At 42.2% G+C, this 13,767-nt stretch overlaps 1 protein-coding gene, 1 long non-coding RNA gene and 4 other non-coding genes across 6 annotated transcripts; all 6 read left to right on the top strand.

Annotated features, from left to right (window-relative positions):
• The first annotated feature begins 1,565 nt into the window (after positions 1 to 1,565).
• On the top strand, positions 1,566 to 9,599 carry LOC133133696 (bleomycin hydrolase-like). Its single transcript, XM_061249850.1, has 12 exons — positions 1,566 to 1,725; positions 2,369 to 2,611; positions 3,503 to 3,612; positions 4,524 to 4,665; positions 5,033 to 5,121; positions 5,768 to 5,860; positions 6,172 to 6,330; positions 6,444 to 6,602; positions 7,769 to 7,836; positions 8,105 to 8,222; positions 8,520 to 8,589; positions 9,186 to 9,599. Exons 1-12 carry the CDS (start codon positions 1,713 to 1,715, stop codon positions 9,332 to 9,334), a joined length of 1,413 nt encoding a protein of 470 aa, XP_061105834.1. The 5' UTR covers positions 1,566 to 1,712; the 3' UTR covers positions 9,335 to 9,599.
• A 1,715-nt stretch (positions 9,600 to 11,314) lies between these two features.
• Positions 11,315 to 13,026, top strand: LOC133133688 (uncharacterized). Its single transcript, XR_009709202.1, has 5 exons — positions 11,315 to 11,591; positions 12,109 to 12,164; positions 12,393 to 12,416; positions 12,650 to 12,673; positions 12,908 to 13,026. It is a non-coding gene; the product is annotated as an uncharacterized LOC133133688 (long non-coding RNA).
• On the top strand, positions 11,956 to 12,029 carry LOC133134138 (small nucleolar RNA SNORD49). The gene has a single exon (XR_009709256.1). It is a non-coding gene; the product is annotated as a small nucleolar RNA SNORD49 (small nucleolar RNA).
• Positions 12,227 to 12,300, top strand: LOC133134152 (small nucleolar RNA SNORD65). The gene has a single exon (XR_009709269.1). It is a non-coding gene; the product is annotated as a small nucleolar RNA SNORD65 (small nucleolar RNA).
• Positions 12,485 to 12,557, top strand: LOC133134153 (small nucleolar RNA SNORD65). Its single transcript, XR_009709270.1, has one exon. It is a non-coding gene; the product is annotated as a small nucleolar RNA SNORD65 (small nucleolar RNA).
• On the top strand, positions 12,740 to 12,812 carry LOC133134150 (small nucleolar RNA SNORD65). The gene has a single exon (XR_009709268.1). It is a non-coding gene; the product is annotated as a small nucleolar RNA SNORD65 (small nucleolar RNA).
• Positions 13,027 to 13,767: the final 741 nt, after the last annotated feature.

Here is a 13,767-nt window from a genome sequence, read left to right on the forward strand (position 1 = left end):
ACCAGTGTTTATAATTTCTATTCATTCTAGTATGTTCAATTGTTGACTTGCATTTATGATTTGGAGGCAAAACAGCATTTCTTGAGGTTTTGAGCAACGATGTATAGTTTCAGGAAAAGTGTCTCAACTACCCACATAAATGGCAATCACAGTATAACTATTAAAGTGCCTATATTTTTAATTCACACATCTATCACGTGCACAAATGTTTCACTCCAATTGTTGTGGTATACACTCATTTCGGCTCAAGCTCTCCATTGATACCATTGAGTTACACGGCAGACCTAGCTCGTATGCCATTGATGAGTGTGTCTAAAGCGCCCTCATGCGTTCAGAATGTGTAAAGTCATTTTTGCATGCGGTTTTAACATTCCAAGAAAATGTTAATTGTTTAGAAATTACTACTTTTAATTGTTAGCATTATTTGATTACAAATTATCAAACGAGCAACCAATTAACCTAATAGCAATTTACATCACTAATGAATTGATGAATTGTGACAATGAATGAATGAATATGACAATCTGGTTGCCTATACCACAAGGCTGAGACTATAGGTTTGGGGTGCACAACAACGGCTGATCCGTTTCAGGATTTTGGGCCAACTTCTCATCTTAATTATTTATTTATTATTATTGACTCATTCATATCTTACCTGACATGTGTAGTACCAGCTACAGCTGCAGACTGCAAGTGTATCCTAAAGATGTACTGTGCTGAAGTACAGGCTTGAACCAGGTTAAATTAAAAACAAGGCAATTGGTTGGAACAAAAACCAGTATGCAGACCGGCCCTCAAGGACCGGAGTTGTGCACCCCTGCCTTAGATGTACTTTCCAGCAGGACAATGACCCAAAACATATTTTGAAAATCCACACAGAAATGGTTCCGTGACAACAAAATCAATGTTCTGCATCTCAGGCGCCACACCTCAATCCAATCAAAAACCTGAACTGAAGGTAGGTGATAAGTGCAAAGCCAAGAATGTGAAGCATCCTGCAAGGATCTGCATGGAGGAATTGTCCAAAATCCCTCCAAAAGTGTTCTTTAACTTTGCTGAGCTTTACAGGTAAAAACTCCCTGCTTTTATCCTCGCCAGAGACAGATGCACCAAGTACTAAACCAGGGTGTGCCAATATGAAACCTTGATTTTTGTTAAATCCGTTTAATTGTTGGCATGTTGGAGTTTATGTTTATGTCCATATTTTCCATGCTTAGTATCATGTATTCAAAGATAAAAGACAAGGTAGTCTATGCAACAGTAAAGCTTAGATATAGCAGGTTAAGCATATGAGAATGGGCACGGTGTATTCATAAACGTGCAGACATGGGGTTTGAGGAAGAGGCATGACAAGGAGCAGGAATACATTTAAAAAATGCTACCCGATATGACAAAAATGCTCAAATTATGACAATCTGCCCAAAGCAATTTCCCAGCCTAATTATATAATAGACATAAAATATCCCTCTGGCAGGATCCGCCCAATCAGGCAACACTGCTCAGGGGTTGGGCCTGAATAGTTTAAGGGGGTTTTTGTGGGAGTGACCACTCTTGTGGACTGGATATATTGGCCTGGTTCACCGTGCAACTTTGCCTCTCTCCGGGACAAGGATCGGACACACTGCCTGTGCAGCATAAAATTGGGACACTGTCCTAGATCAGACCAGGTGACTTTTATCAGTTAAAGACCAAGACCAATCTTCTTTGGAACAATGGAACAATCTGGTATGAAATATTTACATTCTGCTCACATTTCACTAGCTAAGTAACTTCAAACTTTAAATACCAAATCTATTTTGATGCTTGGATGAATCACTCAATTTCTTTCACCAGTTCATTAAATTGGAACTTGCATATATATATATATATATATATATATTTATAATAATGTTAATAACTAACATTTATGAGTTGCGAGACAACATTTGAACCTTGTGAGATGATAATTCAGGGATTGATATACAGGTCAGTTTTTCACTAGCCATCTGGGTCACTGGTTGTTTTAAGTTATTGGCATGCACACTGAAACTACTGACCCATTGGCAAATCAAATGTAATATTCTCATCCAGGCATGTCTAAATTAGGCCTATAATTCTGACATAAACAACTGGTGATACACAGTTCCTTTACATTCAACTTTTTTCAACGACTTCAATCAGACCTGGGTCAAATATGTAATTACTTCTCCAGCTCTCTCACCTCCCAATCCTTGTCTCTCCCCCCTCTCTCTTTCTCTCTCCCTCTCTCTTTGTCTTCCCCTCTCTCTTTCTCTCTCCCTCCCTGCCCCTAAGTCCTCAGTTTCCCCTTTCATCCTCCCACCTGTTTTTTTTATGGAAATGTTGATGTGTGAACTCGCTGTTGTTCCAGCTATTATTCCGGCTGTTCCTCAAGTTGTTGCCCCAGCTGCGCCGGGCCTGAATTGGGATACGATCTGTGAGTTTAAAAAGAGTTTCCAAGAAAGTAAGCACTGCAGGTTGGCCCAGGATGTCTGCACCACTGTAGACCCGCTGCAGGTTTGCCTGGACAGGACGACGGTACGAGACACAAATCATGTGTTCGAGCACACCGTTCCTCCGGAGGCAAAGCCCATCACCAACCAGCTCGCATCAGGTACAGTCAGACTTGTTCGCAAAGTCATCAAATGTCTCAAGTCTCTGAGCTAGAGTCCGAGTCAAGTCTCAAGTCTCCAGAATGGTGCAGCCTAAACAACAGTATGGCTTTAGAAATTCAACACGATTCCTATGCTAGTTGATGATATAGAAACCAGAAGTGTAGATGACATTTTGTATATGGTGTCACATGTGTGACAACTGAAGAAACACTATTATCAGGGGCACACACAAAAAACGGGTTTCATTTATGTATTCATAGATCAATTAACTACCATGTCTGAGCCAACATTTTGGCAAAGCCTTTCTCAAGATGGGGATCAGGTTTAGGTTTGGGTTCAGGTTCTACTACTTTTAATGCCAACGTCTATTACAAACAACCTGAAGTACATACAGTTGATATTTGTATGACACTGGAATAACAATCAATGTCAAGCAACTACTATATAACATCACCTAACAGTATATTCAAAATGACCTGCTGTCCTGCTTGCATATTGAGCTTTATATTCAAAGGTTTTAAAGTTGTGCAACCCTTTGCTCATGCAAACGCAGCTGCTTCTGTTAAATGAGGCCCAATTTTTGCATGCTTTTGTATCATACCATGGCGGTGACACACACACACGCACATTAGGCCTATGCAGTTTTTCGGTCGAGATCTTTTCACATTTCAGAACATCAGGATGCATCAGAGGAGGCAGTGCAGTCTATCTAGACCTGCAATTTACTGACAGACTTGGGCTTTCACAGCTTAATGCACCTGTACAGAATAAATGAACCTGTTTCTCACTGTAATCAGAGATAGGGCTATTTTCCCCACACTCATTCGCTCACTCTCACAAGTAATAATATTGACTGTAATTCCCTGTTATTCTTTTTCCCCCCACTTTAGGAAGATGCTGGATCTTCTCATGTCTCAATATGATGCGCCTTCCATTTATGGAAAAAAAGAACATCGACAAGTTTGAGTTCAGCCAGTCCTACCTCTTCTTCTGGGACAAGGTAAGGTCACATTTTCTCACTTTTTTTCGCTATAGGTCCCAATGTGCTCTTTATGTTTTATTTCTATTATTATTTTGTGAATATAGCTCTTTGCATGGCATCACTGTTATATTTACGATTGACAATAATTACTCTCCTTCCCTTCGTAATGTCTTTCCTTTGGCTATTTGTATTTTTGTTTGATGACTCTGAACATGCCTGTCTGAATCTGTTAGTATTCTGGTTTCTCTCTTACCCATCTGTAGTACTGGTGTGTGCTTCATTGTACCCAAGCTAAAAGTTATTTTTATGTAAGGGGTCCGACTATGCCCTCTGAGCTTTCTGTTTGCATTGTGCGTAGCAGTGGTCTTCTAGGCTCCCTCTCGTTTTAAAGCTCCAGTTTCTCTCATTTTCTCTAATTTCACTCCCTTGTTTTTGTTGCCCCTTTACCTGATATACATACTTGCCCTCTATTTTCATTTATTGATTTTTTAAAACTATTTTCCTGTTTCCATCTTGGGCGGCACGGATGGTGCAGTGGGTAGCACTGCCGCCTCACAGCAAGGAGGTCCTGGGTTTGAATCCCTGTCGGCCGGGGCCTCTCTGTACGGAGTTTGCATGTTCTCCCCGTGTCTGCGTGGGTTTCCTCCGGGTACTCCGGTTTCCTCCCACAGTCCAAAGACATGCATGTTAGGCTGATTGGAGAGTCTAAATTGCCCGTAGGTATGAGTGTGTGAGTGTGTGAGTGAATGGTGTGCGTGCCCTGCGATGGACTGGCGACCTGTCCAGGGTGTATTCCTGCCTTTCGCCCAATGTATGCTGGGATAGGCTCCAGCCCCCCTGCGACCCTGATCAGGATAAGCGGGTTCAGATAATGGATGGATGGATGGATGGATGGATGTTTCCATCTTAACTGTCACGGTCTTCTCCAGGTGGAAAGGTGCAACTACATGTTGAAGGCGTATGTTGAGACAGCACAGCGGGACGAGCCAGTGGACGGGCGGCTGGTCCAGTTCCTGCTGTCCAATCCTACCAATGACGGGGGCCAATGGGACATGCTGGTCAACCTCATCGGTGAGCACCCGCACTGGTGTCCTTCCTACCAGCCCCCTTTCCCAGCCACACCCCCTACTCCGTTATTACATTACATTACATTATTGGCATTTAGCAGACGCTCTTATCCAGAGCAACGTACAGTTGATTAGACTAAGCAGGAGACAATCCTCCCCTGGAGCAATGCAGGGTTAAGGGCCTTGCTCAAGGGCCCAACGGCTGTGCGGATCTTATTGTGGGTACACTGGGATTAGAACTTGACACTTATTAATTTGACACTTCAGGTTAAATTCAAGTGATTTTAATGAGAATGAATCAGTTCTATCCAGTGTGAATTCATAAGTCATTGTTAAGGTGTTTTTCTTTTCTATGTTTTTTCCATTGGCAGAAAAATATGGAGTCGTCCCAAAGCAATGCTTCCCTGAGTCTTACAACTCTGAAAGCTCCAAACAAATGAATGACATACTCTCACACATGGTGGGTTGGATTGCCAACATCACACACTTCATGAAAATGTACTTTAAATTGCATATTGCAAATGGCATATTCACACTTTAATGGAAGAGTGGGTTAGTGAAAATGTGGGTAAGTGATTTAATAGAGGCTCTATACCCTCTGTGTGCATAAAAATTTGAGGAACACCAACAGGGGTTAACAACCACTGAAGCAGCGCCCCTGAGTGACTAACTGAGTCAGTGACTGAGTGACTGACTGAGTCAGTGACTGAGTGACTGACTGAGTCAGTGACTGAGTGACTGACTGAGTCAGTGACTGAGTGAATGACTGAGTCAGTGACTGAGTCAGTGACCTGAATTTGTGAGTTCTTGCCCATGGTGCCATGGGAAAAGAGGCACAAATATAAGAAGAAATAAACCTGGAAGTAAAAAATAAATAACACTCTGACAAAAGCCAAAGCAGACTAGGTCTAAATAAAAATGTAACAATGAGCAAAGTACAATGAGAAACTGATATGAAATCCATGATAAATATACTAATGAAAAGCCTTCCTAAACATCTTACATTTCCTGTTTCTAAGGATGTGATTCTGCAAAGGTATCTGGCAGACCGGTGAGTGCTGCATTCATTGGTCACAGTGGTGCTTTAACATGGTTGTATGTTTCAGCTGAGGGAAAACTGTCTGAAACTGAGGAAGATGGTGGAGAGTAATGAAGATGATGACACGCTGAACGAGGAAATTAACACCATGATGGGGGCTGTAAGTACTGTCCACTGTATGTGTATGCTATGTGTTAACCTTTACGCAACAACCATATACTGTATTTACAAGTATTTAAAAGTATACTATAACATACTGAATAATGCAATTCACTATTGGGAGGCACTCTCAACTATATTTTCATTCATGCTTTATACATTCAGTTGATTATATTAAAATGTCCTACTGCTGAGATCAAAGCAACAATATTTCTAAATGTTTCAATGCATTTTTCAATAGAGATTACAATATAGTACATATAAATAAGTCACTGAATGCGTCTGCCAAATAAAAAGTAATACAATTTTCAGGTGTACCGCGTGGTCAGCATGTGCCTGGGCACTCCCCCTGAGACGATCAGCTTCGAGTACAGAGAGAAGGTCGTTGACACATATAGGCGAATCGGGCCTCTCACACCCTATGAGTTCTACAGGGATGAAGTGAAGCCCCTCGTTGACGTGTCGGAAAAGGTAGGGCGTGCTTAAAACACCACGGTATCAGATACGGCTCCTCTCTTCCTCTGAGTACCCCCAGTGTGGCTGGATTTGAGCTGACTCTGATTGTCCCTCCGTGCCCACGGTAGATCTGTCTGGTGAATGACCCCAGGCCCCAGAACCCCTATAAGAAGTTGTACTCTGTGGAGTTCCTGGGGAACATGGTGAAAGGCCGTACAACTTTGTACAACAACCAGCCCATAGAGGTGATGAAGGACGCTGCAGCCGAGTCCATCAAGAACGGACAGGTGTGTGTGTTCATATGGGTATGGGTATGAGTGTGTGTGTTCATATGGGTATGGGTATGAGTGTGTGTGTTCATATGGGTATGAGTATGAGTGTGTGTGTTCATATGGGTATGAGTATGAGTGTGTGTGTTCATATGGGTATGGGTATGAGTGTGTGTGTTCATATGGGTATGGGTATGAGTGTGTGTGTTCATATGGGTATGAGTATGAGTGTGTGTGTTCATATGGGTATGGGTATGAGTGTGTGTGTTCATATGGGTATGGGTATGAGTGTGTGTGTTCATATGGGTATGAGTATGAGTGTGTGTGTTTATACGGGTATGAGAATGAGTGTGTGTGTTCATATGGGTATGGGTATGAGTGTGTGTGCTCATATGGGTATGGGTATGAGTGTGTGTGTTCATATGGGTATGAGTATGAGTGTGTGTGTTCATATGGGTATGAGTATGTGTGTTCATATGGATATGATTATAAATATGTGTGTTTTTGTGTATTACTGTGTGTTCATATCTGTGTGTCTACTCTTGTTTGTGTTTGTGTTTGTGTGTGTGTGTGTGTGTGTGTGTGTGTGTGTGTGTACACGTGCAGTGTGTATGTGTGGTCTGGGCAGTCCATGTATAAGCATTGCATTTGACTGATGGTTCTTAGGCTGCTATGGTCGTCCCTTTATCTCCCCAGTGTCAGGTGCGGAGGGATCGGACTCAATGACAGACATGTTTTCATTATATTAAGACATATGCCCAGACAAAGGGCAAAGCAAAAAACTGTACAAAAAATCCCAAACTGACAAAGGAGACAGAGGTACAGGCAACGGCAAGGCAAACATTCCCAGCTCAAAATGGCTAGGCACAAAGGTCACAAACACAAGAAACTACTATAGCTCAGAGACAATCTGGCAAACAAAAGGAATCATGCTGAGACTTGCATGACTAATGAAGTCAAGTGGAAACAGATGATGCATGAGGAGCCAATGGTGCAGCCTGTAACGGATTCTAGATATGGATCCTCTGGTGTCTTCCAGGGGCAGGGAGATTGCCTCGGAGAACACATACACACAGACAACACCCACAAACAATCTCACAGACAAACAGTAAAAGAACTAGGTGGCAGAGGCACCGGTGTAATTTAGTTTGAAGTGTATGTGTGACGCGTGTTCTCTCCTGCAGGCAGTGTGGTTCGGCTGTGATGTGGGGAAGCAGTCTTTAGGCAAACTGGGCATCAATGACATGAACGTGTGAGTATCCATCTGTCATTATCTTTTGTGAGCCAATCTGATATTCGCCTGTCTTAAAAAGTAATTTTTTCAACTTTTCAACATTTTTGAATAGATAATATTTTAATCTGCTTTCAGCTGCACCTCACCTGTGCATGTTTCTCTGTTCTGTTGTCTGAGTAAATGTGTTGCCTTCATGACAGTGTGCGCATGAGTCCTGTTTGGACGTGTCTAGACCGCGTCCCTTTTTTTTTCTCTCTCTGATTCTTCTCTGATTGCCGGTTCCCAGGTATGACCAAGAGCTGTTGTTTGATGTTCCCTGGAAGTCAATGAACAAGGCAGAGAGGCTGATATACGGAGACTCTTTAATGACCCACGCCATGATCCTCAGTGGTTTTACTGAAAAGGTAATGAGCAGAACCCCCCCCACATCACCATAACTGAGCAAATTACTGAAAAACTGAACAATGGTTCCCCAACAATATGGTTGAATCCACAACGAGGCCTGTCCACCGTGCTGCGGGGGCCAACTGACACTGTTTCCTTCTCTGTCCCTCTCTCACTTTATCCATCTTCCTCCTTCTTGCTGTTCTTTCTTCTTTCTCCCATTGCGCCCTCTCTCCCACTTTCTTGCCCTCTCCCTTCTCTCTGTTCTCTCTTGTGCTCTCTCGTTCTTCTTTCTCTTCCTACCCTCTCTCCCTCAGGATGGCAAAGAAAAAGAATACAAGAAGTGGAGAGTGGAGAACTCCTGGGGAAAAGCAGCAGGGAGCCAAGGTGAGGTGAAGGGCCGAGGCCCAGGGAGCTCCGTCTCATTGTACTGTACTTATATGGGGCTCATTTTCCCTCTCTTCACCTGCTCTGGCAGCATGGAATGTTCTAGAGAATAATGCTATATTTATGTTTTGTATATGCATTCACCAAGCACTTTATTAGGAACATTTTTACTTTATTGCACCTACTTATTCATCCGACTATCTAATCAGCCAATTGTGTGGCAGCAGTGCAATGCATGCAATCATGTAGATATGGGTCAGGAGCTTCAGTGAATGTTCACATCAACCACCAGAATAGGGAAAAAATTTGATCGAAGTGACTTTGACCATTGAATGATTGTTGCCAGTTTCACTTTTTTTTATTTACAATAATTGTTAGGGGTGCCAATCATTTTGACACTTAAATTATATTAATATAAACATGGAAACCTCAGAGTAAAAGTACTGAAATAAATCTATCTTGTTTTATCAAGGGTGCCGATCATTCTGGAGCGCACCGTATCTATGTGTGTTCCGTATTATAGGTGGCAAGCCTGGTTGATGTACCTTATCAGTTTGTGGATGTTGCCATAATGATTCCCCTCTCCTTCCCCACAGGTTATCTGGCCATGTCAGATGATTGGTTCTCAGAATATGTATTTGAGGTTGTGGTGGACAAGAAGTATGTCTCAGATGACGTCCTGGCAGTGATGAGACAGTCGGCCAAGATACTTGATGCCTGGGACCCAATGGGAGCCCTGGCTTAGCCTCAGAAACAGAGGATGCTGGCCTACCTTGATCTCAGCCCTGGTCTGTGTGACTCTGCCCCATATTTCCCTGGGTTTACCCTCTTGGGCAATTAACTGTTTTTGAACTGGAATTAGAACCTTGCTCTATCCTTGTTAGGTCTCTACATCTATTGTATGCATTTCTCTTTCTCTCTTCAGTTATTCATTGAAAAAGCCATTTTACTGTGTGCAGCTTTACCCCCCACCTCCCACCAATAAAAAGAATGGCCATGGGTTCCATAAACTGTGTCAGTGTCATTGAAATGTTCCCCACACTATAGATATTTGGAATACAATGCAATACGCAGGACTTTTTCCATCTGGCACAGTACATGTCTCCTTGGTTTGCTGAGATCACCTAGAGATGGGTAGCGCCTAGTGCCAAGTGTGGCGCGGGTGATTTAGGATGAGAGTGACCAGACCGGGTCTCCCTGCTGTTATTATGCAGGCCATTTATTTGGAAGACCCACTTACCCAGAACGTCTCGCAAATCCATCATGTTGAAACGTATGGACAGCAGAGCAGGCTCAAGAAGAAATATAGCTGCAAGCAGCGATAACACGGGGTCCAATCACACAGCCAGTAATGCGCCACCTAACAAGTGGTCAATCAGTTCCAAAATCACTCAGCTGGCATTGGGAGGTACCCTGTACCACTGTGCCAAGTTCTATATGTCTCTTTCTGTGGTTAGGCTAAAACTGGGGACAAATTGGATAAGAGCGTTTCCAAAATGAAGACCAATTCCCATTTTTTTTAAAACAAGATCAAATTTATTTTAAATAACCAGTTAACTAAAGAAACAAATGTGGAGTGTGGAGTCAGTTGCATCAATAGTGAGTGGATGTATGAAAAGTATAGTGAAGCAATGTTGTGTGCTGCAAACGCAAAAAGAACCAACAGGTATGTGGGAAGAGAGTACCCTCCCTCAGACTGGAGACAGGCACATTTTAACATCTGGCCTCAGGTGCTCCCAATCGTGCCAACAACCTGGAACCCACTAGGTACCTGTGAAGCAATATCAGAATGAGCAGCATAGAGCAGGGTGGCTGTAACAAAGAGGTTGGCAAAATAAAATGTATTTATAGTTGTTCCAGGTGAGGATATTGATCAGTCCAGCATATTTAACAACTCTAAATGGCAAGTGATTTTTTATGAATTTATTTAATTTATTGCACTATGTGATTCAATTTTGCAAAGTTTGACTGAGAGTGCCAAGTTTGATGAGAGTGGCAACATAACCACCAAATTGCATTCATTTCTATTGAATCATTTCTGGGTTATTAGCATTTTTGTGATGAGCCACGCCAACATTTATATTTACTGTCCCTGCATTCATCTGTAGTGATGCCAGTGCCTCTGCACTGTCTGAAGGCTTTTTTATTTTTTACAGATCCACAGAGTTTTGCTACCACCTACTGGCGACATGAGGCAGCAAGGCAGTTTGTGGCCATCTTCCTGTAGCTGGATGATGATGCTGTTACCTGCTGCGATGAGGCAGTACATAAAAAGCATTCTTGTTCCAATTACACAATATTTTTTTGTGTTGACAAAAAAGTGGTCACATGATTTTTTTAAACACTTTTTCCTGTAAAAAGTTATATTACTGGCATTTCAAGCACCGCATTGTGTGTTGCTCTGACTGTGAGGATCACATTGCCATTAGTAACAATGATGACGATTATTATGAAGAAATGCACTTCATCTCCCAGTTCGCCAGCTTCAGAAATTATTTTTTCTTTGTGATCCTTGGATTGCAGTCTGTCCTTCTTGGTGTCCGTCTGGAGGCAAATGACAATCAAGAAAACCAGAGTTCAGACCAAGTGATAAATAGTTTTATTTCTCCCCAATCGTGTTGTTTACGTACACCCTATCAACAGAAATTGTGAACTACGTCATTCATTGAAACATGCTCCGCCTATCCGCTTCTTCCTCTCTGGCTATAAATACGTTTGGGAGCACGAGGCGTTCTCTTTTCCGGCCTGGTAGTTGTGCAGTTATGGAAGTAGAGAATATAGGTACAGATGAATGCGAACATGATCGCGGTGGGCGAATTGGTTGTGTCGTTAATGTGTTTGCAATATATACACTGTATAATTTGAATGGGAAACTACGTAGCTAGCTAGTTATGTGTGAAACTGCAATGAATTTGTCAGTTTCCCGAGTAAGCTGACCAATCGTCATGGAGTCGGCGTGATGAGTCAACTTGGCTGTAACGTTATTTTCTGATCACTTTTGGGTAAGTCGTTGCATATGCGTATATAAAACAAGTATTTTGTATACATTTTGGATGGGTAACTCGTAAGGTGTGCAATACAACATAATTCGCCTTGGGTGTATATCTTAACCATTAACTCTGGTCTGAACGAAGCAGTAACTTCTAACATCGTTCCTATGAAATGTAACGTTAAATCACTACGGGTAGCTAACGTTAGTTACCAACATAACGATTTTCTCTTCTAGTTGCATGACGCAGCTACCTAGGTTAATTTGATTGCTTTTTACCTGCTGGACCGTATGCGCGCCTGTGTGCTTTGAAACGTGAATGAGGCCTGCAGTGAGCGAGGCCTAATATGTGATTGTTGGTAACGTTGCTGTTCTGTCGCCGTGATGAGAACCTTGAATAGGAAGTGCCGTCCGATGCGATAACTGACGATTTCATTCAAATTTTCTGAGCGACAATGGGGTTAATGATGGTAGGCATGTCGTTAATAGACTTTAAACAATGACTAATTGCTTCTGAAATTCATTTTCAGATCTTAACTGATGTCTGACGTCTCCGAAACAAAAGATCGCAGTCAAGACATTGCATGTAAGTTCGTGTCCTTGTCTTAAGACTGAGTTTCCCTTTCATTCCACGTTAATGGTCCTGTGAAATGATGAAGCCAAACTGAAAATAGCTGGAATTACCGGCAGATTGTTCGGTGGTGATACTCGGTTTCCTGAACGCATGTACCTATATTGGCTACTCTGGCTAATCTTGCTAGCTAGTGGCGTCCTTGCAGTTTACAAATTCTAACGACGCGCCTTCTCATTTCAGAGGTGATCCGGATATCCATTCAAGGTATGTTCACAGTCGCATAGTTAGAAATGACTTGCTTATTTGATTCACATGAAAGATCTCCTTTGGTTTAATGATGAAACCTAAACTGAAAAGCTGGAATTACCGGCAGATTGTTCAGTGGTGATACTCGGTTTTCTGAACGCATGTACCTATTGTGGCTACTCTGGCTAATCTTGCTAGCTAGTGGCGTCCTTGCCGTTCACAAATTCTAACGACGCGCCTTCTCATTTCAGAGGTGATCCGGATATCCGTTCAAGGTATGTTCAGTCGCATAGTTCGAAATGACTTGCTTATTTGATTCGCATGAAAGATCTCCTTTGGTTTAATGATGAAACCTAAACTGAAAAGCTGGAATTACCGGCAGATTGTTCAGTGGTGACTTTCGGTTTTCTGAAGACATTGGGGGGTCAATTTGTTCACTGGTAAACCAAGTTAACCTTCCGTTGATTGACTGGACTCATTTGCATATTTGACTTGTGTTCTCGTTTCAGGATGTCTGACCTCAGAAGGAATTTTCTTCAGCTGACTTTCCTCTGCCTACGTTTCCACTGTGGGCATCTGTAAATGGACTGTATGCAAATTCATTAAATTTGTTAATTATCTGCAACAATCTGTGATTATTGAGTGTTTGAGCAACCACTTCAGTTGATTCCTGATCTTTCCAACTTCACTGACCTAGACCTGTATTGCATATTACATCTGTTACAAGTGAACAATCACTTTGTGTACATGTTGACCTGCTTGTTAAATTTATATATGCATGCCTATTGTACAGAATGGGTAATCCTCATGTGCATTACCAAAACTCTCGTAGAAGGATTGCATACTTTCCTTGCCGAAATCTTGGATGTGTACAGCCACTGCTTAAATGTCATGCAGTGCTTAGCCACATGTGAAATGTAGAACTGTAGTATTTGATATGCAGACTTGATGGTAAAATGCATAATGGATCATATGGATTACAAATTGTCGTAATCTGCAACATGCCTAGGATTCCCATTTTTCATATGAAAGGGTAAAGGTGAAGAGTACAATGACGAGGGTGGCCTGTAGCATAGCGGTTACGGTACATGACTGGGACCCACAAGGATCGGTGGTTCGATCTCTGGTGTAGCCACAATAACTGCCGTTGGGGCCCTTGAGCAAGGCCCCTAGCCCTGCATTGCTCCAGGGGAGGATTGTCTCCTGCGTAGTCGAATCCATTAAATCACTTTGGATAAAAGCATCAACCAAATGACATGTAATGAGTGTAATGGTCTGTAGGTTCACTGTAGCACTCATGTTTGGAAAGGAGTGGCAGAAGCTTCAACATTTCAGACTGCATGCCTTTTAAAAAAAAAAAAAAAAAAAG

Source organism: Conger conger, chromosome 7 (assembly GCF_963514075.1).
Source record: "Conger conger chromosome 7, fConCon1.1, whole genome shotgun sequence".
In the NCBI taxonomy this organism is placed as follows: domain Eukaryota; kingdom Metazoa; phylum Chordata; class Actinopteri; order Anguilliformes; family Congridae; genus Conger; species Conger conger.

Excerpts from the sequence above, each read along its gene's own strand:
- LOC133133696 (XM_061249850.1), top strand. Across the intron at positions 2,612-3,502 it reads CACCAACCAGCTCGCATCAG|GAAGATGCTGGATCTTCTCA; the intron begins GTACAGTCAGAC and ends CCCCCACTTTAG. Across the intron at positions 5,122-5,767 it reads ATGACATACTCTCACACATG|CTGAGGGAAAACTGTCTGAA; the intron begins GTGGGTTGGATT and ends TGTATGTTTCAG.